Source organism: Chionomys nivalis, chromosome 4 (assembly GCF_950005125.1).
Source record: "Chionomys nivalis chromosome 4, mChiNiv1.1, whole genome shotgun sequence".
Lineage (NCBI taxonomy): Eukaryota > Metazoa > Chordata > Mammalia > Rodentia > Cricetidae > Chionomys > Chionomys nivalis.
In genome coordinates, this window is record NC_080089.1 from 59,194,922 (window position 1) to 59,219,955 (window position 25,034).

Genomic DNA, 25,034 nt, shown 5'->3' on the forward strand with positions numbered 1-25,034 from the left:
CAAACTCTGATATTTCAGCTAAAATCATTTTACAACATCTTATTAAGGGAGAAGTAATACAATCTGCCAGTCATTGTAATAACATTAGATTCAATGTTTTTCCTCCAAACAGCAAATTCGAGAATAAGGAGAATTTATAACTTTACAACAGATAGCAGTTCTAAAGTCTCAACGTCTGGTTCTGACCAAACAGGCTGAGCTTTGAAGGACATAAGACATTTTTACAGTATGATTTTAATAAAAATGCAGCTTGCTCTTGGAGTGTCCTCGGTTTTACAACACAAAACGAAATGAACGTGTGTCATTTCTCATATGTGTGTGCCATTAAACGTCCCAGTTTCTATAGTGTTGCTTACTGAAGAAAACAGGAGCATGGTGAAGTGAAGGCAGCCTGCTCCCCCCAGCTCCGGGGAGCCAGCCCTCCTGTGAGCTACACAAAGGCAAAGGCCAGCAGCCGCAGGCCAGGGGCCAGTGGGCCAGGTCTGTAGGCTAAACTCAGATGTAAGTTTAATACACCAGTATTGCTGATGTCTCAGCTAAGGCCTGTTGGTTGCTATGCCTCCCTCTTCTATGTAGTTCTTGTTTTAAAATTTTTAATTTCCCAAGCTGGAAATGGTGTTGCATGCTTTTAATCCCAGCACTTGGAGGCCAAAGCAGAAGTATTTAAAGTCTGAGATCATTCTGGGTTCTATAAGGAGATCTTGTCTCAAAAATGTTGTTATTCAATTTTCATACTCTAATTTTAAAATTGCACCTTTTGTAAGTAACAACAAAATCTTTTTTTTTAAAAAAAAAGGAATTAAAAAAATAATTATGGGCTGGAGAGATGACCCAGTGGTTAAGAGCATTAGCTGCTTCTTCAGAACCTGGGTTTGATTCACAGAGACCATACATGGCTCACACTGTATTTAGGAGAGACAGTGTCCTCTTCTGGCCTCCTTGGGCACCAGACATCACCAGGCATGCCACTGGTGCACAGATACACACACAGGCCAAGCACACGCATGTGATGCATGTGATGTGTGGAGGTCAGAGGACAACTTGAGGGGGCTGATTCTCTCCTTCCATTATGTGGGTCTCGGGGGGGCCCAATCCAGCCATCAGCAAGAACTTTTATCTGCGGAGTCACCTCACTGACCCCCACCTACTGTCTTCTTGAGACAAGCGCAGCAGTGGATGATTGGCCCTAAAGGTTTCACATCCAGAAATGGCTAAATATGACAACTGGTCTTGGGGTTTAGAAATCACAGCTGTGCCTATGGGCCAACGGCTGTGTGAGCCTCAGGCAATCTCAGGCCAACAGCATTGAACAGAGACTCTATAGGTAGAGCAGAAGGCTGTGAACAGTTGAGGGAGTCAGGTAAAGAAGGCCTGGGATAAGAAAAAGACCACCTGACCACTGGGCTGTCAAAAAGGATGAAGTCTATGGTGTGCGAATTATATCCTGAGTTTTAAGGACAGAAGGAAAATCTAGAACATTCCAGGTGACATCAATGCTATGGCTGGAAGCTTGGGTTCCTGACTCCGGGAGCCCCCTTCCCCAAAGCCTGCTCCTGCTCCCCTCTCCTTGCTGACACGCCAGCATGTAGCACTCACAAATGAGGCCTTTCTCAAGATCCCGCTGATCTTGTTACTCCTTGGGCACAAGGAGTCAACAGGGACGTCCCGAATCACTCTCCCGTGGACTCTTGATACTTCTTTTCTTCATCTGCTTTCTCTTCATTCTTCTCACGGGAAGGGGAGATTTCTATCCCACGTTTGTGTGCATCTGTGCGTCTGTATGCATGTTAATGTACATGGGGCTGTGTGCATATTGGTAACAGAGTTTGACGCTGGGCATCCCTCTTCATCAGCTTACGCTTTTATTTCCTGAGGCGGGGTCTCCTGGTGAACTTGGAGCTGTGTCTCTGCCTCCTGAATGAGTGCTGGGGCTTAGCTGGATTACAGAGCTAGCACAACATGCCAACTTGGCCTAGATTTTGGGGATCTGAACCCCAGTCCCTATGCTATGCTTACACACTGAGTCACCTCCCCACCATCTTCCATTAAGTTTTATACCCTGACAAACTCCCTGAGACAAAAGGAAGGAACACTTGTCAATCACCTTCCTTGATGTATCTGTTCTCTTCTTAAGTCTTAGGACAAAATTCTATACTCTGGATGGCAAGAGCAAGGGTCTGGTCGGTTTCCACTCAGATACCCTGTGGATGTTCACAAAGAATGTCCATTGTACCTTTAAGGAGCCCGAAGCTGATTACAAAATGGGACCAGCGATAGCGAGGGAACATTTCCGAAAAACAACATAAAGCTAATAAAAACTGGCGTTGTTTGCCGTTGTGTCTAAACACAACCACACTTGAAATAACCCCCGAGGAACGTTTCCCACTGTAGGAGGCAGGATGTGTGTGGAGATGGGAATCTTATAAAAGCACCAGAGAAAGGCGGAAACACAGAGATCATCATTTAAGATGTGAAATGACACAAACTGCTCACAGGGGAATTTAGCTTCCTGCCACTTTCGAGGCTCCTGGATTTGCCCAAGAAAATGCAACAGTTTTCTGCTTTAACTGGGCTTGTCTCAGAGACATCTGCCATCCTTTTCTACCCCAAACAATCAAACTAAGTGAAGTTAGTCTGGGCTTCTTTTGAGGAGGTAGGGATGGGACACGGGTAAAATGAGTGCTGGAGAGGTAGCGCGGTCATTTTAAAATGTTCGCTGTGCAGATGTTAGGACCTGAGTTTGATTCTTAGAACCCACATAAAAAAGCAGGTACAATGGCTCATGTGTGTAACCCCAGTGCTAAGGACGTGGAAGCAGGCAGATCCTCAAGGCTTATGAGCCAATCAGTCTAGCTTCCTCTGTAAGCTCCAGGCTAGGGAGCTCAAAAGCAAGGTGCTGGCACCTGAGGAATGACACCTGAGGCTGGCCTCTAGCCTTCACGGGTATGTATAATCATGTATGTACACACACACACACACACACACACACACACACACACACGTAGACCACCACCACCACCACCACAAACAACGACAAAATAAATGGTATGTCAAAAACTTCTGGCGGACACTGCCACACGACCAGTGGTAGAGAAGAGGAGGCCCCTGGGTATTATCTCGTGTTAGACTTCTGTGTCTAGAGATCCCTTCCCTTGGTTTAAATCCCAGCTCTACTCCTTCCTTGCTGTATGACTGTGGCAAGTTCTCTGACCCCTATATGTCTGTTTTATTTGTAAATTGAGGCTGGAAATAGCTTGTGGGCTATTCTTAGAGTTTTTTGAGATTTTATACAGGAAAAGCCATAAGTATATTTCCCGGCATAGATTTGTTCTAGACAGGTTCTGCTCAATAAAATTATTGAATAATTACAAAGAAAATGTCTATTGCTGCTCATTAAATGTTTGAAGACATGACACCCTAGGCCAGGCTTGGTGGCTTATGACTGTCATCCCGCATGTAGGAGGAAGACCAACCTGGATTACATTACGATTTACAGGCCAGCCTGGGATACAGATCAAGACCCTGTCTCAGAAAACAAAACAGGCACCCCTATAATCTTTCTTCATTGATTTATACATGCTTATCTGAATTAGAAACTGGTAAACACCCATTCTTGTAACACTGCACAGTGGCAGATACGCAAATATCCCTGATTCCAGAAGATGGCACCAGCAAGGCTTTCTCCCCTGCAGGGAAATGGGCTAAATGCAGATGGTGCTGGCTGAGATGACCGCTGTGGGGTCCACAGCAGTTCAGAAGACCTCAGGGGCCTGCTCCCCAGGCAAACAAAAGAGAGCAAAGGCAAGGACTGCCTTCGCTTTAGACCTCCATGGAGCGACTATCTGGGAGGAGTCCTCAGCATCCCTGTCCCCAGACCCCAAGAGAATGAAGACTCCTCCTCCCTCCCTCCCTGACAAAAAACCCCTCCCAGCTCAAAGGAGTCTCTTGCCCATTTCATGCCCATGTCTTTCTCGAGTAAAGCCTGGTGTAAATATATAGACATTAGCCATTTAGTTTTTGGGCAGACCTGCACCCCCGCCACACACACACTCTATCCCAAACGGCAGGTCAGGAAGACCCCAGCGGCACTTTCTGTGTGTCCTGGGATGTCTGGCCACCACAGCGGTCACTTCACCACCTTGGAGAGAATTCACCACCTGTAGTGACACGTCTCGTGCGTGCGTGCGTGCGTGCGTGTGTGTGGAGAGGAGAAATGAACTCTCACACCACCTGTAGTGACACGTTCTGTGCGTGTGTGTGTGCACGTGCGTATGGAGAGGAGAAATGAACTCTCACCCAAATAGTTGTTGCTCTTGTGCATCTCTGTAATGTTAATTTTCGTGGCTCCTTGGGGAATCTCGACGACACGGTGGTAGCCCAGGCTGGTGAGGGCATGTTTGAACACTCCCGACACCACCTGGCAGCCTGTGTTGTCGCCTCCGCACACCCCACACTTGTCCACGACCTTGTCGGAGCCCAGGAAGTCATCACAGCCAATGCTCTGCAAAAAGAGAGAAAAGGTGTAGAACGAGCAGCAGCGTCCAGGAGGGAGGAGTGAGAGCGGATGGCTGGCCGGAGATCTACTGGCCTCAGACTGACCTTCCTCCTGCCCTCAGTTCTGAGGCCGAGGAAATGGCTCAGGGTGGCAAAGCGCTGGCTACGCAAGCATGAGTATGAAGTTGGGCACTCACGTAAAAATCCAGGCACGGCAGTGAATGCCTATGATCCCAGCACTGGAAGGCAGAGGCAGGGCGCTCCTGTGTGGAGGTGTGGGGGGGTCCTAGTCTAGCCAATCAGTGAGAGACAGTTTCTGTAGCGTCTCAAAGAGAAAGACATAGCGCCATAGAGGACACTAGTCAATGCTGACCTTTGGCCTCAACAGGCACACATAAGTTGCATGTCCACATACCCACATGTATATATACACACACATTTTTAAAAGTTCATACATTCCTTCATTCAACAGCTATGTACCTACTCTGGGTAAGAGCCTTCCTTTTCAGCTACTCGTGAAATACACCCTCCAGGGGTAGGACGGAAGCCCCATACAATACACAAGACAGTTCCAATCAAGAGTATATTTGGTTGAGATAGTTGATCAGAAGAAAATGAATAAGAAGGAGGTAGAGTTTGATATTTATATAATTGGATAGTGATACTGCTTTGCAATCCTTCCCTGCAGACTACAGGAGGGCCATGAATGCCCCATGCTGGGAATTTCTTAAATCTCTTTGGATTTACCACAGTAAATACCCCACTTAAAACTGAGGTTGGCCGCCAAGTCTCTTCTACATTGTAGATTCTTCCACCACGTGACAAAGCAACCCCCCCAAAGTGCTCTTTCCTGGCCCAGTTTCACGGGAAGTAAGAGCTTGAGCCCCACCAAGGCTCCACTGGTAACTATGGTTCTGGAGACCTGAGCACAAGCACGCTTGCTTCTTACTCCGAGGTGCTTCCCAGAAGTGCAGCGCCCCAAACACCCGCAGGCCGGATGGCAAGCTTCTCCCAGAGACTTTACCAGACAGTCAATCTTGTTTATGGAAACTCCTGACTAACCTGAATCTGCCCCCTAATCCGATCTCCTTACTCAGTTTTTTTTTTTCTGCTTTACCTTTATTTCCCATCATCTATAATTTTGTTTTGCATTAAGAAAATAAAGCTTTGGAACAAAACGTAATGACCTTGATTGGAGTCTTTCTTCCACTGCCCAAGCTGGCTCCGTAGGGCTCATGATCCTGGTTCCTAAATTCAAAACTGGGACGTGTGGTCTGGGCAGAGAATGCTGTCGTATCCCCTCCACGGGCAGAAGGAAACAAGCAGAATGTAGTTTGGATGATGAAATATTGGGATTACAGGATTACCCATTGGGCTCTGGGGTTGCAGAGGATGAAACGGGAATGGGAATCTGTGTTCCCTGACTCACAAGCTTGTTTTGATTCTTGAACCTAATAGCAAACATGAGATCACATCTCAGGGGCAGAGTGGTCAGCAGACCCCTCCCAGTTCACATCTGATTGCATTAAATAACCATGGGTCTATCCACGTGGGTCCTACGGGTCGAATCCTGTGGGCGGGGTCAGCTCTCACATCAGAGCTGTTTAGTTTTGTTCCTTTGCTTTGACTGACATCATTCTGCAGGCACTGTTCTTCTGCCTTACTGCTTCCATATTCCCGAGTGCAATAAGTCCATCAATAACACTGCTCTCTCTGCAACAGCTTCTCTGTAAGACATTATTTCTGACAATAACGGACAGCATCTCAATATGTCCATCCGTATCCAATTAGCCTTTCAAAATGTCATGTTTGCTATGTCTTTCTTCCCCCTTAAAAATGTCTTGCCTGTACCCCCTGAACATTTTAGCAGAAAAGTAAGAAAAATGAGAGCCACACCCTCACTGTCTTGCATTCTCCCTTGCTTTGAAACAAGGCAATACTACCAATGCTAGGGTTCCTAGAAGACAGGAACCCTGGGAATGGAAAGATGGCTCCCTGGTTAAGAACACTGGCTGCTCTTGAAGAGGCCCTGGGTTTGGTTCCCATTACCTACATGAAGGCTCACTACTATCTGTGACTTCAGTACCAGGCCATCTGATGTCCTCTTCTGGCCTTCATAGACACTATATGCATGTGGTTTACATAAATGCATGTAGGTAAACAGGTATATACATAAAAATAAACTTTAAGAAAGAGACAATAGATCCTACTCCACCGAAACTAAGAGTCTACCTAAATTGATGATTATGGATGGGTAAGAGAAACAGTGTGGGAGTTTGATGAGATATCCCCTGTCAGTCTCAGGCATTTGAAATTTGGTACCCAGGTGGTGGCTGTTCGGGGAGGATGAGGAAGCAGGGTCTGGTTGGAGGAAGTAAGTCACTTTGAGTTTTCAGAAGACTTGTACCATTCCCAATGTGTTCTCTGTCTCTTGTTCGGAGTCTGAGATGTTGGCTCTCAGCAGTGCCTGATGCCCCATGCTCCGCTATCATGGAGTCTTATCCCTCCAGAATTGTAAGCCCTTAAAGCGCTCTTCTATAAGTTGCCTTGGTGTTTATCACAGCACTAAAATATAACTAAGCTGATGAGTCCTAGATAGAGCTCAAGATCCCCTCTCTCTACAACCGTTGGTCCATTCTGGCTAAGCCTAAACTCATCTTAAGTAGAGGGGAACCATGTGCAAAGGCACAGAAGAAGGAACGAACAAAGCAAATACATACAAGGAGGTAGATCACCCGGCAGAGGCAACTTAAAGGGGGCAGAATCTATTTAGACCCGTGGTTTGAGAAGGTACAGCTCATCACGGTGGAGTTCATGGTAGGGAAGTGTATGGTTGCTGCTTGTTCGTGGTGACAACCAGGAAGCAGAGAGAATGTGCTGGAGGTGACAGCCTCAGAGCCATTCCCTATTGACCACTTTCTCCATCTAGGTTCCAACTCACAAAGATTCAAAAGCCCCCAGACTATTACAACCAGTTGGAGAGCTAGTGTTCAAACATGTGTACCTATGGGAGACATTTTACATTTAAATTATAGCACAGGGTCTATAGGGTTGGGTTGTGTCGAGGGATGAAATGAGGTCAGAGCATCAGATAGACTCTCCAGGGGAAAGCATTAGAATTTCAATCTATGGAATCAACGACTACCAGATGTATAAAGAAGTAGAGGGTCATATTCAAGAAGTGTTTTGAGAACAACAGTGTTGGCAGCCGTATGGGTCCTACATAGAGATGGGGAGCAGGCAGTCTAGAAAGCTCTCTTAGAAATACTCTTGGAGATAGGGAATGGAGAATATTTCAGGAACAAACAAGGGGAACTCTTGTAGAAGTCCATCTTGGAGAATATGGACTCTGCATTACTTCAGCCCTCTGTCCCGAAATGCAGTCAGAACAGGATTTTCCATTGGAAACTATATGAACACACACCGCTTTAGACCACCACAGACAGACAAAATGTCGCTTGCTCTTTTGAGTTAGACACTGTTGGGTGGATCTCCACCTGATTTCCTGCACAGCTCAGTCATTGTGGATGGATCGAGACTTTGCCACTGAAATCTTCCCAGAAGATGTCCACACAGCTTGGAGACTGGCTTCAGTGAAGGGAGTAGCTACACACACACTGCCAAGAGCTAACAGTGATACCCTGTCTTCTCAGAGCACACCCTGGACTCTTAGTGTGGTTTACTTCTCAAGACAGAAGTCAAAACAAAGGGTGGGTGATCCTTTTCTGACATGAAAAGAAGCCACTGGGACATCTTTCTCATGTTCTAGTGGCTCCCCAGCCTTTAGAGAGAGGGATTTGCCATGGAGTCTTACAAACTGCGACCTACTTTATGTAGCAGGAACCACGACTCTAGAGTGAGGACCGGGCAGATAGCATGAATCCAAGACCTTCAGTCCCAGCTCTAGAGTGAGGACTGGGTGGACAGCATGGATCCAAGACCTTCAGTCCCAGCTCTAGAGTGAGGACCGGGCAGACAGCGTGGAACCAAGACCTTCATTCCCAGCTCTGGAGTGAGGACTGCGTGGAGAGCGTGGATTCAAGACCTTCATTCCCAGCTAAAGCCACAGAAAACTTATTTACATGACAGCTGCCCTGTTTCTTGACAGAACTATACTGAAGATCAGTGATACAATGAAGGACAATTTGATTGATTGAAAAAATGACCTTTGGACCAGGTCTCAAAGGACAAGAAGTGTTGGTCAGGACAATCTAACCATATGAATGTATATTTTATTGATGATGTCACTGGGGACCACACCAGGCAAATCACCTGGAAAGTGCCCAGTTGAATCAGACTGAGGTCTCACCTCTCAGGGAGGAATTGATTTTTCAGGGATTACTTGATACAGACACACAGATTATCAGAAATTATTAGGTAACAAGGACTACCTGCATTTTTTATGTTCCCCCAGGACAGGATCAAATCTCTTTTGGAAACTGAAAATTGGGTTCATGGAGACTAGTGGGTGCTTCAACATTCCAGCTTGAAGTAGGGTGTAGGGACATTCAGATGTAAAATGAACAGGATGCTATGACAGACAGACCAGTAGAAGGAGAAAGAAGATTTAATCCCCTCCACACATTTGTTTTCAACTTTGTAATGTCTAATACTCACAGAGTTTTTACTAGATTATAGGTTCTTTGGAAATCCATTTCTCTCATTTTATCTTAAAAGCGGTCCATGGATTGCTGCAAACTACAGGGAGCTAAGACTTAGAGAGAGCGGTCAAATGCCTGGGTACAGTTGTGCTGTCAGCTGTATGGTTCGAAACCAAAGAGCAAGTTTTAAAAACTTTGATGTACGGATTAGAGACCAAAGGGTCAGCGGACGTGCTGAAGGTGACAGTGTTGCTGAAGGAGTGGATGGTGACAGTGACCAAACACAGAGAACAAGTTCAAGGTGATGTCACCGTAGAACCCTGGACAGAGCTTAGCCCAGAGGTGACCCTAACGTGCCTGTTTTCTAGTCTTGCGAAGGACCAACTGCATGATGTGTCTCTCCTATACTGGTTGTTTGAACATTCTACTCTACATGGAGCAAATGAATAAATATTCTAGTTTGTCTTCCTATTATATTAATTTCTTATTGTAAGAGCTTTCTATTTATTTTGAAATACTTAGACTCACAAGGAGTTGTAAAAACACTACAAGGAGTTTTGTTGACCTTCTACCCAGATTTCCCTAATGCTTGAATCTCACTATGCTTCATCAGAGCCCTGGGTACCACTGGCATCAGCATTGTACCGCTAACTAAAGAGTAGACTGCATTCAAAGCTTGTCATTAGTTATATACACTTCTTGGAGTGTGCATTTCTGTGAAACACTATCGTATGTGAAATGTTTCTTTCTTTAAAACAGCTGATTCCCCTGTCCTGGTTAACCTTAATTGTCAACTTGACATAGTTTAGAGTCATGTAAGAGAAGCCTCAATGTGAACTTGCTTAGATCAGCTGGCCTGTGGGCATGCCTGTCAGGGATTTTCTTGATCATTACCAGATGTAGGAGGGCTCAGGCCACTGTGAGCAACACCATTCCTAGGGCAGGTAGTCCTGGGTTATACAACAAAATGTTAGTTAAGCACGGACCAGTGAACAAACTGTTGAGTGCACTGTTCCTTTTGTCTCTGCTTCAGGCTCCTGCATTGAGTTCGTGCCTTGACTTCCCTCAACAATAGACTGGGATCTGGAAGTGTAGTAGAAAACAAGCCCTTTCCTCCTCCTCAGCTGCCTGTAGCCAGAGTGTTTATCACAGCAAGAGAGACCAAACTAGGACATGTCTCTCCAAGAACATGGCCATGTAATGTTAAGTGTGGTTGACGCCTCCTAGCAGGAAAAGCAGTTGGAATGAGAAGGCCAGGGACATAGTCCTGGCTTCGTCTCTGACTTAATGTGGGACGATGGCCAGGCTACTCCACTACAGCATACAGAAACAATCCTGTCCTGAGATATCTAGGAACAGTGGATGAAACTCTGGCTTGTGTATCAGGAAGCTGACTAACTCATGTCTAACGGGGATGACTCCAAATTGGTGACTTACTCCCAAACTCTTTGGGAGCCCCAGCAAAGTGTCATCAGTGTGCTTAAGATGAGCATGGGAGTCTTCCAGACATGGGTCCTGTCCCGCCTCTGTGCTTATGAATCCTGGCTCTTTGGACATGCACAATGAGTTGGTTTTTGGGTTCGTTTGTATTTGTGACTGGAGACGCTGCTGTAATAGTGTCTTCTTCAGGCTGCTGGCAGGGCCAAATGAGGAAACAGGCAGAATGAGGTGGCACAGCCGCTTCTCAGAGAATGCTGGGTTTTGTTATCATTGGTTTTATAGATTTGATTATGCCTGAAATTGATCCATTCTAAGTAAATCTCATTATCATATAACCAGAGGATGCATCCATAATTTCTTCTTCATTTGGACAAATTCAGAAAGTGATAAAAAGTCAAGGAAAGGGCATAGTGCGCCTCAAAGACAACTGCTTACACAGCTTCTCTGTGCTTACTGTTCAAACAACCAGAGACAGACAGAGCGAACATCTGCTTCCCACCCAGCCACCTCAGTTCTGTGTTTTCTGCACTGCACCATGGACTGCCACTCAAAAGACATCTATCTTGCGGTTACAAAGGTGATTGGACAAGTATCAGATGTTCACACCATTTTCCCAGTGATTTCTTTTGCAACACATTGTAGGAAAATTTTACATGCTGCAAGCCATCATATGAGAAATTGCTCAAGAATTACCCTCAATCGTGTGCCAAAATTAACCTAAATGAGATTTCCTGAGGGAAACGAGCAATCTGGATAACATATTTGGTGGTAAATTTCACAGGGAGGAGGCTGTGTCCATTGTGGCAGGGAGGGAGGTGCCAGGCATACAGACAGTGGCGGGAGGGTTCCAGCTCCCTAATGGGAAGCAGGTGTTCTCATGTGTCTCACAAGCACACGTGGCAGGGCGACCTCAGCGGGCTGGCTAGGTGACCCTGAGAGGCGAAACACGGAACCATAATAAGCAAGCCATTACAGCAGTGTGGGAGAATATTAAAATGATTTGGCGCTAACACAAATTTTCTTGTATTTATGGTGAGCTAATTTGTGGAAATACATATGGAGGCCAAAACTTTTATGGATGCCATTCTGTTGAAAGAAGTCTCCGGCATATGATAAATCCCTCTCCCGCGTCACTGTGGGGAATGTAGATGAACACCACCTTCTTGGAAAGCAGTGCAGCAACCAATGCTGTTCCAAGCATCGCATTCTTATTCTAAGAATTTATGCAAAGGAAATGATAAGAAATGAGGCCAACAATTTCAGAACGACAGGGCTCATCAGGGTGTTATTATCAATACTGGCGTCATCCTTAGTGTCCAACATACCTTGGGAAATGTTGGATGGCTCTTTCTCCCAGTGCTATTTCCATTAAAATGTTCTCGAAGGTGTGCTTGTACCCTTAGCCCTCTGTATCATTCAGCAAGTTTCCTGAGCTAATCACAGGAGAGGACCAATGTGATGTTAGGCACAGGAGAACAGCCATGAAGAGGAACCAGACATGGCTCCTGCTTAGAGTCAACCCGGATTAGCAAACAACTGATCTTCCGGCCCAACCTCTGTGTTTGTAAATAGAGACTGAACACAAACACCCCCGTTACTTACTTATTGTTTATGGCTGTCCGGGGGTCATAACAGTACAGCTGGGGAGTAACACAGATAGTCTGGTCCACAAAGACTAACATATTTATAATCTGGCTTTTTTTTTTTTTTAAAGTTGCCAGTCGTTGGTCTAAACAGAAAAGACATAAAAAATGTCACTTCAATATGGCTTTGCAAATGTTGTAAGGGTGGTGGGCTCAGATTCCTGTGACGCAAGATTGAGACTCTATTCCCTCTCTGCGCTGTTCTAATCTGGCTTAATTATTATACAGAATGCAAAGAGTTATTGTCTAAGGGGCCAGGGAAATAGCTTAGCTAGTAAAGTGTTTGGTGTGTAAGCATGAGAACCTGAATTCGGATTTAGCGCACCCATGTAAAAGTAGTGTGTGGTGGTGCACCCTTGAGATCTCACTGCTGGGGAGGCAGACAGAAGGATTTCTGATGCTTGCTGACCAGGCAGCTAAGCTGAATTGGCTCTAGGTGCAGTGAGAGACCCTGACTCACAAACGAGGAAAGAATAAAGACATCTCTGGCATCAGCATGAATGAGTGTGTATGTATGTGCACGTGTCCCTGCATGCATAAAATGCACACAAACCTGTATGCAAACATACCTGCACATACACAAACATGCACATGTACTTCCTACTGCAAGCCTTCACCTTTTGGGGTGCTAGGGATCGAACCCAAGGCCTTGGGCTTGCTAGGCAAGCACTCTACCACTGAACTACATCCCCCGTTCCTCTTTTTTCCTCTCTTTTTTTTTAAAGTGGGAAAAAACCCCTTTCCTTTAAAAGTAAAGTTTGTATAGAACTACAGAACTTCCCTACACAGAATGAGAAAAGCAGAGTCTCTTGGGCTGAAGGAGGGCTGCCAGGGTGTGGAAGGCCAGCGATTCACCTTCGTGCCTGCTTTCCTTCCTCAGGGCTTGGGTCTCTCCATTTGGGCCCCGCTGATGTTCTTTCTTGCAGCAGTTATCTTATGCACTCTATAGCGCTTGGCTCTACCTGTTAGGTGCAAGGCTCACTTTTCTTCCTCAGTGTGATAAACTAACCAGACATTACCAAGTACCTCCAAGGGAGAGGAGCCGCTTTGGGAGCCTCTGCTTTAGGTTATATCACAGCTTACGGGATATTTAGGAACACACAATACCTCTACAGAAGGCTTCAAAACGATAGAAGCTCCATAGAAATATAAAATTTGTCCTGGTCTATGTCAAAGAAGATAATGAGTAAATGATAGTAGATTGTTCATTTAAAAAATAGTTCCTGGCATCTACCTAGATTTCTCGAGTTGCTTTTTAGCTTTACTCCAGTACGAGAGCATGGTGTTTGCCACACAGTAGGTGTTTAAGAGGTGTTGCTGAAGAAAAGAGCTGCTGCCCGAGGGCTGGGCAGATGGCTCAGAAGGCAAAACACTTGCCTTTACAAGCGTGATGATAGAATCTGATCCCCAGAGCATGTAAAAATGACAGGCATGGGGGCATGCACTTGTAACCCCAGGGCTGAAAAGGCGGAGACCAGAACATCCCTGGGCCTCACTGGCCAAGCTGACTAGCCTAACTGGTGAGTTTTATGAAGAGGGACTCTGTCTCAAAGAGGTGGGTGGTGCCCCTGAGGACAACATCTGAGGCTGTCCTCTGTCCTCCACATGGATATGCATGCGTACACACACACCTGCACATACAAATGAACCCCCTCAGAACATGAACATGTGTGTGTGTGCAAACACGAACACATCTGTCTTGGGAATCCAGAGATCAGAGTCATAGGACCAATCTGTTCTCAGGAGTGGATCATCTCTAAGGTCCATTTTGGTGTCAGATTGTTTCTGGGGGGAAAAAAGAGACATAAAGCCTTGATCGAAGGAATCTTTCCGTGTTTAAAGTCAAGGAAATATGCTTCTTTGAGACAAAATTAAATTGGAACCAGAAATCTCTAGAAAAAAAATAGATGCTGTCACTTTTGATGGGGAGAAATGGCAACAGTATTGAGGAGAGTTTGGATTCCTTGGTGAAGGCAATTGGGAAACTGGTGACCGCTTTTAGTCGAGTTATGGCTGTCACAGTTCGGGGCCCATCCTGTTTCATCAGAGAGTAGCACCTCACCAGGGGATTCAGCAGAGGAGAACGCTGGCATTCCTGTAGGAGACATTGGGTAGGAACCAAAAAGTGTTTACAGACCCTAGAAGAGGAAACCTGTCAGGCAAACGTCTCATCCAGGGAGGATGGAAACATCCCAAGCTACAATGCCAAACACTTAGCTTTCATGTTCTAACTTCTCAGGGACTGAGATGGGGTGGGGGAAGAGGGCATGGAATGATTAATGACAATCATAATATACAAAAGTAAGGTTCCATACTTTTGTAGAGAAGACTAGAAACGTCTGGACTTAAACTTTTTAACCCTATACAGTGAATTCAGTTTAAAGTTATTAGACAAATCTGGAGATATGGTATAATTTTCCAGGGTCCCAGAAGTGAGTTGGCACTTGAAAAATCCTGCATCCGATGTGTCTATCAGAGGCTGTGGACTTGGCTGCCAAGTCAAGAAAAGGCTGCTTGATGAAAGCACAAGACTGGCCAGGGATGGACTGGGGAGTGGTAGACTGGCCCAGGGGTGGGCTGGGGAGTGGTAGACTGGCCCAGGGGTGGGCTGGGGAGTGGCGGACTGGCCAGGGATGGACTGGGGAGTGGTGGACTGTCCAGGGGTGGGTTAGAGAGTGGTAGACTAGCTGACTAGCTAGGGTGGGCTGGGGAGTGGTGGACTGTCCAGGGGTGGGTTAGAGAGTGATAGACTGGCCAGCTATGGGCTGGAGGAATGGCATACTGAAAGTTTTTTTTTTCAGATGATCCCTGGCTGACGTAGGTTGTGTTCTGGAGAGGGAGGAGCCTAGAGGCTGAGAAACACAGTCAACTGCTTTAGGAGGGGCACAATGGCATAGGAGCCTGGATGCTGGGAATGGATTTAGAGTACAGGGTGAGGGCACAGCGATGGTGCTGAAGGAAATCCCGATTGGACTGAGAGTGGTCACCAGCAGACGAGAACACAAGGAAGCCTGAAGTACACAGCCTGAGACCTGTCAGAGTGTTCGTGATCCTCAGATCCAAGACCCACGGGGTGGGGGTGGGGCAGTCATGTGACGGAGTCATCTTTCAGCCAGGGTCTAAAGTGGCTCCCGAAGATCATTCATTTATTTGCCCGCCATTGAATTCACTCATATTAATTTCCTCCTTCTACCTCTCTCACTGGAACCTTCTACAGCTGAGACATTGTTATTCTAACTTTGGGGAATGAGGATCTGATAAAGTGCACTGTCTACTTTAAAGAGAGTCAAGACTAACAAGCTTACTTTGGGAGCTGGGATGTGACTCAGTTAATAGATTGCCTGCCTGGGGTGCATGAGGCCCTGGGTTCCATTCCCAGCACCTTATAAACTGGGCCTGGTGGCTCATGCTTAGAACCACAGAACTGTGGAGGTGAAGGAGGAGGACAGGAGGATCAGAAGTTCAAGGCTGTTATCAACTACATGGCCAGTGTTAGGTTAGCCTGAGCTACATGAGAACCTGCCACACACACACACAAACACACACGTGCATGCACACACGCACCTACAAGCTTATTACATCTCTTTTAGCCTCTAGTTAACCACTGTGTAGCCACAGTAGAGCAGACCAGGTCTTACCAGGGGGCTTTTATTTTAAAAAGAAATCTTGGGTCCCTCCCAGGCACAAACTGGACCCGCAGCTTAACAGTACCTGCAGGTAATTCTTGAGGGCACTGAGGTCTGCAAAGTGCTGTCCTAGTTCTCAGGGGTCAGCACCGTCTTTGTACAGAGCTAGACCACATGGGTTCTCGTGGTCAGCACCATCTTTTGTACAGGGTTAGACCACATGGTCTCTGTTACCACGGCTGGGCTACTACAGTCTGAAAACGGTTCCAATAAAACATTACTGACAAGCATATTTGACAGCTGAATCTGGCTCCTAGACCAGATTAGGTTCACCTGCCAGATTTGCTCGTGCTGGGCTGCAGTGGTCTGAGTCCTGCTTTAGATTGTTCCCCGATGTTCCGAAAGGTGAGGAGCTGAAGTGGCTCCATCCCTTCCGGACACTGAAAGCCACATTTTGGAGCCATAAGCCACATTTGTGACTTCCTATGTGGTTGTTTCTTGTCCTTTGGAAATGGACAAAGGGCAAATGAAGCAACCCAGAACTTTCTGGACCAAATAAGCGGGTTTTCAGCCAGGTGACATGCTCAGCAAATTGTCTTGGGTAAGTTGTCACTGGCTCCAAGGGTGTGTTTTCTTGTTTTTGAAGGGTGTTACTCAGACCCCTTTACTTACGTATGGAGGTTCTGACAGAATGAAGAGAATTTAAAAAACTTTTTAAAATAAAAGGATGTTGAGCATAAAGTATCACATGAACCCAAGCTGCTCTGACGCATTCTGGTTGCTCCATGCGGACAGTGTCTCTATTCCTCCAGCTCTCAGGGATTCCCACAGCAATTGGGTCTAGTAAGGCCAGATCGCAGAGCGACTTTGGAGATTGTTCAAGTTGTCCAGTTGCTAGGAAGCAGAGCTGGTACTGCCCTGGCTGTGTGTGTCACATGCTTACACTATTCCCTTTGCTACACACATTTTCAGGGCAATAAGAAGAAGCATGCAAGGGAGACTTGTGCTTTTCTTGATAGACAACTTACAATAACTCTTTCTCTTTCTCAGAGGCATTCGGGGAGGCCACAGCTGCTGCAATCTGGGATCATTTGACCCATTAGGTCACTTTCTGTTGACTGTGTGCGCTTTATTCTTTTCTCAAGTTGTATCCTAGTCTCCAAATGACAACCAATTCTCTATCCAGTCAAAACAGAGACAACACAACACGATTGCTCTTTGGCTTCCACTGCAGAAGAAAAAGCTTTGGAAAGCTGCCCTCTGTGATATTTATAACGGGGGCAAAGGTAGGGGGAAGACATACTCACAAGCTTGCCCACCCCTAAGCTTGGTCCATGAAGGCAGTGAAGGATCTAGACAAGTCCCAAGCAAGAAGGAACTTTTCCAAGTTGGGGTGAACGTTTCCTGCCGAGAGCCTCCTTCTTCAGCCAGGGTTTGAGGTTTGACCATGTCCCCCATCAAATGGTCTACCTCCTTCCCTTTCTTTAGAATTTGTCCCTTGGACCAGTTGAGGGCACTTTTATCTACCATTGGGATAGTAGCAACTCCTTCAAAGGGCATACACTCCTTTAGGAATGGATGAACTTTTTGGGAGGTAGAAGTGAGCCTGAGGTCAGGAATAAGCAGAAACTATGGCAGAAAGATAACAGACAATGGTTAACTTGACGTATAATAAGGCCATGTGGGAAAGACTGGCTTCAGCCTGGAGATGTGGCTCAATAGTACAGCACATGCCTAGCGTGTGTGAGGCCCTGCTTTGATCTCCAGCACTCAAAACATACACAAATGAAGAAAATCCTGGTCTCCAAGGCTGGAAAGAACAGAGAAGATGGCAGAAGAAAAAATAGAGGCAGTGGAGAGCCACTAAGAAGCCCCGTGTGGCAGGGAGGGAAGTCAGAAGGTGACCTTGGAACTGAAGTTCACCTGCTATGACTTCATGAAGGTCTCTATCTAGGCTCTTACGAGTTCCTGCTTTGTGGGAGAGCTGGCCTTCCCAGGGCAATGCAGGAGTGCTCACTTTGCAGGTGAGGGCAGTGGAGAGCTGGCACACTGCAACTACTCAGGGCCAGAACCAGGGCTATGTGTTGACTCAGCCCAACATCCGCCCCATCTGTGATTTGCTGGAGGACATGAAGGGACTGGTCCTGCAGATCCAAAGCTGAAGGACTCCAGGATGTCCAAGAGGAGTCCAGTGAGGGCAGCATCAACAGTGTAACAGAAACCAGAGGCCTTGGAACAGACCAATGACCCTTTGCAGTGAACACATGCAAGTGAAGATGTGTGCATTAAAGGGGGTTAATGCATTACTCACTACACTGTGTGCAGTGTGTGGTACACTAAGTGTCACACCTCAGCTTCCATGTCGAGACTGAGTTTTCTTTCTTTTTTCTTAAATTTTATTTTATTTTGAGGAAGGAGGTTGCAAGAGCAGAGGGTGGATACAAAGAGATGAGGAAATGAATGGGATGGAGATGTATGATATGAAAGACACAAAGAATCAATACAAAAAAAGGTTAGAAGAAAAAGAGTTCTTGCTTTAGTTCCTGGCCCCTCTCCAATTCTCTAATCTGAAGAAAGATGTCCCTGCAGTGGGCCTGCACCTTTGCGAGTCTTTCTCTAGATCCGGGGCTGTCTACCCAAGAACTTTCCCAACATGCCATGCACCTGAAGGACAGTACTGGAGAATAATCATAGGCTTCCCGCGAGGCTTACGAGGACAGGCGGAAGAAGGAAAGGCAGCTTGTTCAGAACCGGCATGGGGAAGGGGCTATGGGGGTTTGTCTTTGTTCCAGAGGTTCCCCGTGACTCCCTTCAGGGCTCAGCTCACTGGGAATCTGGCTGCTTTATCCCACACAAGGTGCACACACCTCTGCACCAACAGAAGGGCTGGCCTGTTTGTAGAGTCTCCGGAAACCCCACTTCCATTCACACATGCTTCTCAGGGGAAGGGGGGTTTGCAGCCAGTTCCAGAAGAGTCGTGATCACAGCGGTTGATCTGCATTTTGATAATGTTCTGGGATAACGTGAACAAGACTTCTGGAGATCTCTTTTTAAAAATTACTTCTGTTATTTTTTTATTATGTATACAGTGTTCTGCCTAATGTACAGGTCTCATTACAGATCATTTATGAGTCACCATGTGGTTGTTGGGAATTGAACTTAGGACTGTTGGAAGAGCAGCCAGTGCTCTTAACTGATAAGCCTTATTTTTCCAGCCCCACTTCTGTTATTTTTTTAAGATTATAATTATATAATCTTCCCTTTCAGAGAAATTTCTTATAACTTTGATTTTTTTAATATGGATGTGTGTGCATGTTTGTGCATGCAGGTTCATGTGCACACATGTGGGTGTGTAAGCGGAGCTCAGGGGTTGATGCTGGGCATCTTCCTTTATCATTCTCTGAATTGCTTTTATTTTAAATTATTTTTTATTTCATGTACATAGATGTTTTGCCTGCATGTACGTCTGTGAACCATTGTGTGCAGTGCTAACAGTGGCTGGAAGAGGGTGCCAATCCCCTGGAACTGGAGTTACAGATGGTTGTGAGCCACATGTGGGTGCTGGGAATTCAACTTGGATCCTCCAGAAGAGCAGCCAGTGCTCTTAACCACTAAGCCATCTCTCCAGCCTCTTTGCCTTATTTGCTGAGACAGGTTCTCTCTGTATTCGGAGCTCTGCAGTTGGCTATAGTGGCTGGCAGCAAGTGCCCAGGGACCCTCTTGTCTCTGCCTCCCCAGTGCTGGGGTTACAGACACACACCACTGTGACTGGCTTTGATGTCAGAGCTGAGGATCTGAACTGGCAGGCGCTTTGTCAATGAAGACATCTCCCTAGTCTTCCTTTCTATTTTTTTTTTAAATGTAGTTTGAATGTGCATTTCATGATTTGTTTTGGAGGCCAGCTATGATAAAATTTCCAAAGAGAGGGCAGAGACCATGTTTAGAAACAGTGAGGCGGGGTGGGGGGGGTCATCAGAGGGAGCCTGTAACTTAGGCATGCCGGATCACAGTCTTAGATGAACTAGGTAGAAAGCCTGCCAGCAGAGATCCAAACATCCCTTGGAAAATTGGGTGGTAGGAAGCCTTGGGAACACTCAAAATCTCACATACATCCTTTCATATCTCTCAAGAATCTTGAGAGGGAGGAGTTACTCTCCCAGCTTGTACTAAAGAGAAGGTTTTATGTCAAAGTTCACAAAGGGAAGGTGACCGTGAGGTGGAAGGAAGGGCCTTATGGCTCTGCAGCCCAGGTGCCTTCTCTGCTGGACAATAGAAATTCCTTTTCCCCAGGAAGAATCAAGTCTGGTTGCTGGTTGCATAAGGGGCACACATACTTTATTATATTTCTTGGGCTGTTTTCCAGTTCTCCCTAAGACCCTTCCACAAGGGGGTCAACTCCCACCCCAAGGCCTCTCCTCACACAGGAACTGACTGTGTCGTAACAGCCTCTTTTTCTACAGCTTTCCTATCTTCCAACTCCGGTAAAAACCTCCGTAGTGGCCGTCGCTCCAGTGGAGGGACATGTAGCACACCTCTTCCTCCTATGTGAACTTCACAGGTCCCAAAGTTCTCATTGAAGTAGTGGTTATTTTTCTTATTTGTCTTTCTGGCAATGGAAACTGCCAGTTAATATTTATGACTTAAGGAAAAACACTAGGTTTCTTGGGCGATGTTGTGGCCCAACCAAGAGCTTGCTCTTTGAGCTCTGATGACTATGGAACTAAAGATAATTGCTCCTTATTCTTTTTTTCTAACCATACACATATCCAAAATGAACATTTATTTCTCCAAGGAAATAAAGACATTACATTTCATGCTTTCTCAGAAGGAAAAACTTTGGCTGAAATATTTAAACATGAAGGCTCCTTTACACGTCTTTCAAAGGATGGCTAGGAACAAGGTTATCTGTCAGATCAATGTGTTCCATAACAATTCTTCAGGTGGTAGCCAGATGAATAATGCGCATGCCGGCAGGATACTTCCTCTCTTATACAACTCCAGCCCAAGAGGTAGGGTAATGGCAGACACGATGCCTGCACGCGCTTCCCAGTGACCACACCAAGGATACGAACTTGGGACAGCAAATATCTGGGCTCTGTAAACCAGTTGGATGAACACTGATCCCTCGCCTTCTTTGATAGAACCTTGAAATTCTTAATTTTCACCAGTCCCTTCCTGAAAATGCTAACCATATTTATGAGCGTTTAAATCATGCCCCCAGATGTGGACACATCAGCATGGCAAAGCCTCACGGTTCGAGGTAATCTATTCTGCATGTGGACGTGAAATTCATCTTCCCGAGGTGCTGCTGTCATCATGTCATTCCTTGGGCTCAAAAGGCTTCCTGATGTCACCTGTCACGTAAACAAGACGATCATTTCCTCCTAGCCATTATGTATATACTTAAGTCCCCTATTCCAGGTGGGAGAGGCTAATGCCCAAGGCTGCAGCAGCTTCAGGACTATTTGATCCCGGGTGTGGATAACTCTGCAAATGCCGTGGTTTTGGGAAGGATCCATTGTCTTTACGCTTTGACAGCAAATGCTCTGGTAAGACATACTAACAGTAACTCAGAAGTGCATAGTCTAAATTTTCCGAGTTAGTTTTCTGACATAATGGGCCTCTTCACTTATGAAAAGCATCAGCATGTGGGAGGAACTCAATATTATTATGCTTTATTTAAAGTCAAGTGAAAGCAAGCATAGCAAGTTCAAAGAAATACAAACAAATCCTATCCATTCCTACCTTAAACAACGGCTGCCCTGGAACAGCTAAAGCATACTTTAAAGACCGGAGTGCAGGGAATGCAGAAGGACAGGAAGAAAAGCATTCCTCCGGGAGAGCTAAGCCAATTGAAACAAATGCCAGGGGAGAGACAAAGATTCAGTCCTGACAAGTGAATGTCTGGCCACATTGAGCTCTGTTCGCGAGGCAGCTCTCACTCGAGGGAGGTCAAGGAGTGCTCAAGAGTACCCAGCAAAACAAAAGAGGGGGCAGGGATTTTACTGGAGATCCACCAGGATGAAACCATTCACTAGAGATTTAGTAGAGGAGGGCCGAGTTTCTTGGCTGAGGTCACAAACAAGAGCCCTGATCTGAATCCCAAGCGCATGAGCAGCGGAGAAAAAAGGTGGAACGAAGAGGCAAGGCCAGTGGAGGGATGAGAACGGCAGGACGGTGGCGAACGGACAGGAAGGCACACAGCCTAGGCAGCCCGGGCTTGGGTTAAAGGTCAGGAGTCACCTCATCATCACCAGGCCTCTCTGTAAGTTCAGCAGGAAATGCCAGGCTTTGAGCTCCATCTTCCCAGTTGCCACAAGTGGTGCATGCAGCTCTGTATGGAAAGCTTTCAAAACACTTTTGCCATTGCAACAAAAGACTCTGATGCAGCACACCCCCCAACTCCAGTGTGAATCCACAGACTGGGTCTTCAACTTCCTTTGAATGGGTTCTATTTCATCTGGTATCTCACTCTGCTCAGGCTACCAGAACGCTCTTTGATCAGAAAGAGTCTAAAACCTTCGAACATTTGGGTTAATGTGTATTACCCAGCAACAGGAGAATCCCGCCACCACCATGTGGACCTTTCAGGGTCTGTGATTCATATATAGCTGAAGGCTGCAAAGATATCATCTTATCATTTTAATTTGTTCAACCTGTTATTACTATTTTTTTAAATACCCGGTTCCTTTAAGATAAGGAAACATGTAGAGATCTTGAGCATGGAAAGGCCATAGCCTAGAGCTTAAAAAAAAAAAAAAAAAGGCTGCAGGAGACTATGGGTCTCAAGCTGCCAGCACGCCTATAGGTTTTGTGAGTTGGCCAAGGCACTGCTCCTGAGCTGAGGGGTGTGCTGGACACCTAAAGACGTTTTTGGAAGAGGCTACTTCGATAGCCAGAAACCAAGCTTTCTCAAGTCAGTTGATAACTAGTAAAATGGCCTCTCTTCTTAGGTTGCTGAGAAACCATGTCAGCACCATATATGAGGACACTTGCTTCCCTCTTTGCTATGGCTCAATCATAAACAAACAACCAACAAACAAAAAACAAATGGTACCAGGATCTGGGGAGACGGCTCCAGTGGTAAAATGCGTGCCGTGTAAGCATGAGAGGATCCACGTCTGGAGGCCATGCATCCACTTGAAGGTAAAGCCAAATGTGGTGGTGGTATGTTCCTTTAATTCCGGTACTGGGCAGGTAGATGGGATGACTCCCAGAGCCAGCTGGCCAATCAGTCTATTGAATCAGTATACTCCAGGTTCAATGAGAGACCTTGTTTTATAAAGTAAGAGGAAGGTGACCAAGGAAGGCACATGACATTGACCTCTGGCCTCCACAGGCATATTCATCATACATGCACTACAAACACACACACACATACACACACACACATATACTAAACACACACATTACACACACTACATGCAAACCACACACACACACACACACACACGAGACACTAAGTTTTCACCTTGTTACAAGCTGAGATGTCAAGGGACATATCCAAAGAAAGAATGGTATTGGACTTTGATTTCACTGCAATGAATATCAAATTTGGAGCCTGCAGAGTGTTGGTGTCTTTGTGGAAGGGTAGCTCTCTCTGCTCTATGTAAACTCCTCCAAAGTGGATAGGAACAAAAATAAAATGAATTTGAACTAAAATATAGCTATTTTTTTTTTTAGAAACTGTAACTAAAATTTCATTTCAGAAGATTTTCACAACATAGAGAAGAATTACCTTTGTGTGAGAGAAGAAGGGACGGCTTATCACGGTAACACTCAGGCTAATCTGCATCCTCGCTGGGTCAGAATGCCAGAGCCCCAGTGTCTCAAAGTGGAAGGAAAACTGGAGGGCATCCGGTCCAGCTAAGGTCCATCAGACTTGGGGACCAGCCTAATTCTGATGCTCTTCACTGGGATCCCAGCAGGCTACCAGTGTGAATTTAACACCTTAAAGATGCCTGCTAAGTGAGAAAAGTCACTGGCTTTCAACTTACTCCAAGGTTCTACTTCAATATATTTAAAGCATATTTTTAAAACAGTAGTAATAGCCGGGCGATGGTGGCGCACGCCTTTAATCCCAGCACTCGGGAGGCAGAGGCAGGCGGATCTCTGTGAGTTCGAGGCCAGCCTGGTCTACAAGAACTAGTTCCAGGACAGGCACCAAAAACTACAGAGAAACCCTGTCTCGAAAATCCAAAACAAACAAACAAACAACAAAAAAACCCAAAACTGTACTAATAACTGAATAGTAACTTTCAAAATGTTACTGGGGATTAACTATGCTAGATATGTATTCTACCAGTGACTCATATCCCCAGCTTTACATACTAATGTTTTCTTTTTGAAAACAATATTTTTATTGTCTTCAAGAATTCCATATATCTTGTTCATATTCAATGCCACTTCCAACTCCCCAACACGGTGGTCAGAGACAGGCAGATCCCATACAAACAGTGAGCTTCCAGTTTAATGACGGACCCTGGCTGGAGGTAATAAGGCAGAGAATCACCTGACATCCTGCAGCACACATGGATAACCTCTAAACCACTATACTCTCACCACCAGACCCCATGCCCCATCATCACTCCACACCCCGTCACCACACCCCCACACCCCATCATCACACACACATCTCCACACCCCACACCCCGTCACCACACCCCACATCCCCACACCCCACCATCACACACACATCCCCACACCCCATCACCACACCCCACATCCCCACACCCCACACCCCGTCACCACACCCCACATCCCCACACCCCACACCCCGTCACCACACCCCACATCCCCACACCCCATCACCACACCCCCACACCAACACCATCACTACACCCCACACCCCTACACACGCTCCCACATCCCATCACCCCCACCCTATGATCACATCCCCACACCCATTCACCATATCCCCATCACTACACCATTACAACCCATTACCACACCCCACATCAACCATCACCCCCACCCCCATCATCACACCACCACACAAGGGAACCAGGCACGAGAACAGCCAGCCTCATCCTTTAAGTCACATCTATGCAAAGCTTTTCTTTGGGTATATGCTTATGTGGCATGCATATGTGTACATGTTTATGTGTGTGCATGTTTGCATGTGGGTGCAGGCCAGAGGCTGACATCAGCTGTCTTTATCACTCTCCACTTTATTTTCTGAGACAGGGTCTTAATTAACCTGGAACTGGTTTGTCAATGAGGGGTCCGTT

The 25,034-nt window shown here is 46.1% G+C and overlaps 1 protein-coding gene across 1 annotated transcript in view; it reads right to left on the bottom strand.

Moving 5' to 3' along the window:
- The window catches only part of Thsd4 (thrombospondin type 1 domain containing 4), a 552,915-nt gene that overhangs the window by 82,110 nt on the left and 445,771 nt on the right, over positions 1 to 25,034 (bottom strand). Inside the window, exon 7 of the mRNA XM_057768152.1 lies at positions 4,297 to 4,501. Within this exon, the coding sequence (XP_057624135.1) occupies positions 4,297 to 4,501 (205 nt within the window). The remainder of the gene's footprint in view (positions 1 to 4,296; positions 4,502 to 25,034) is intronic.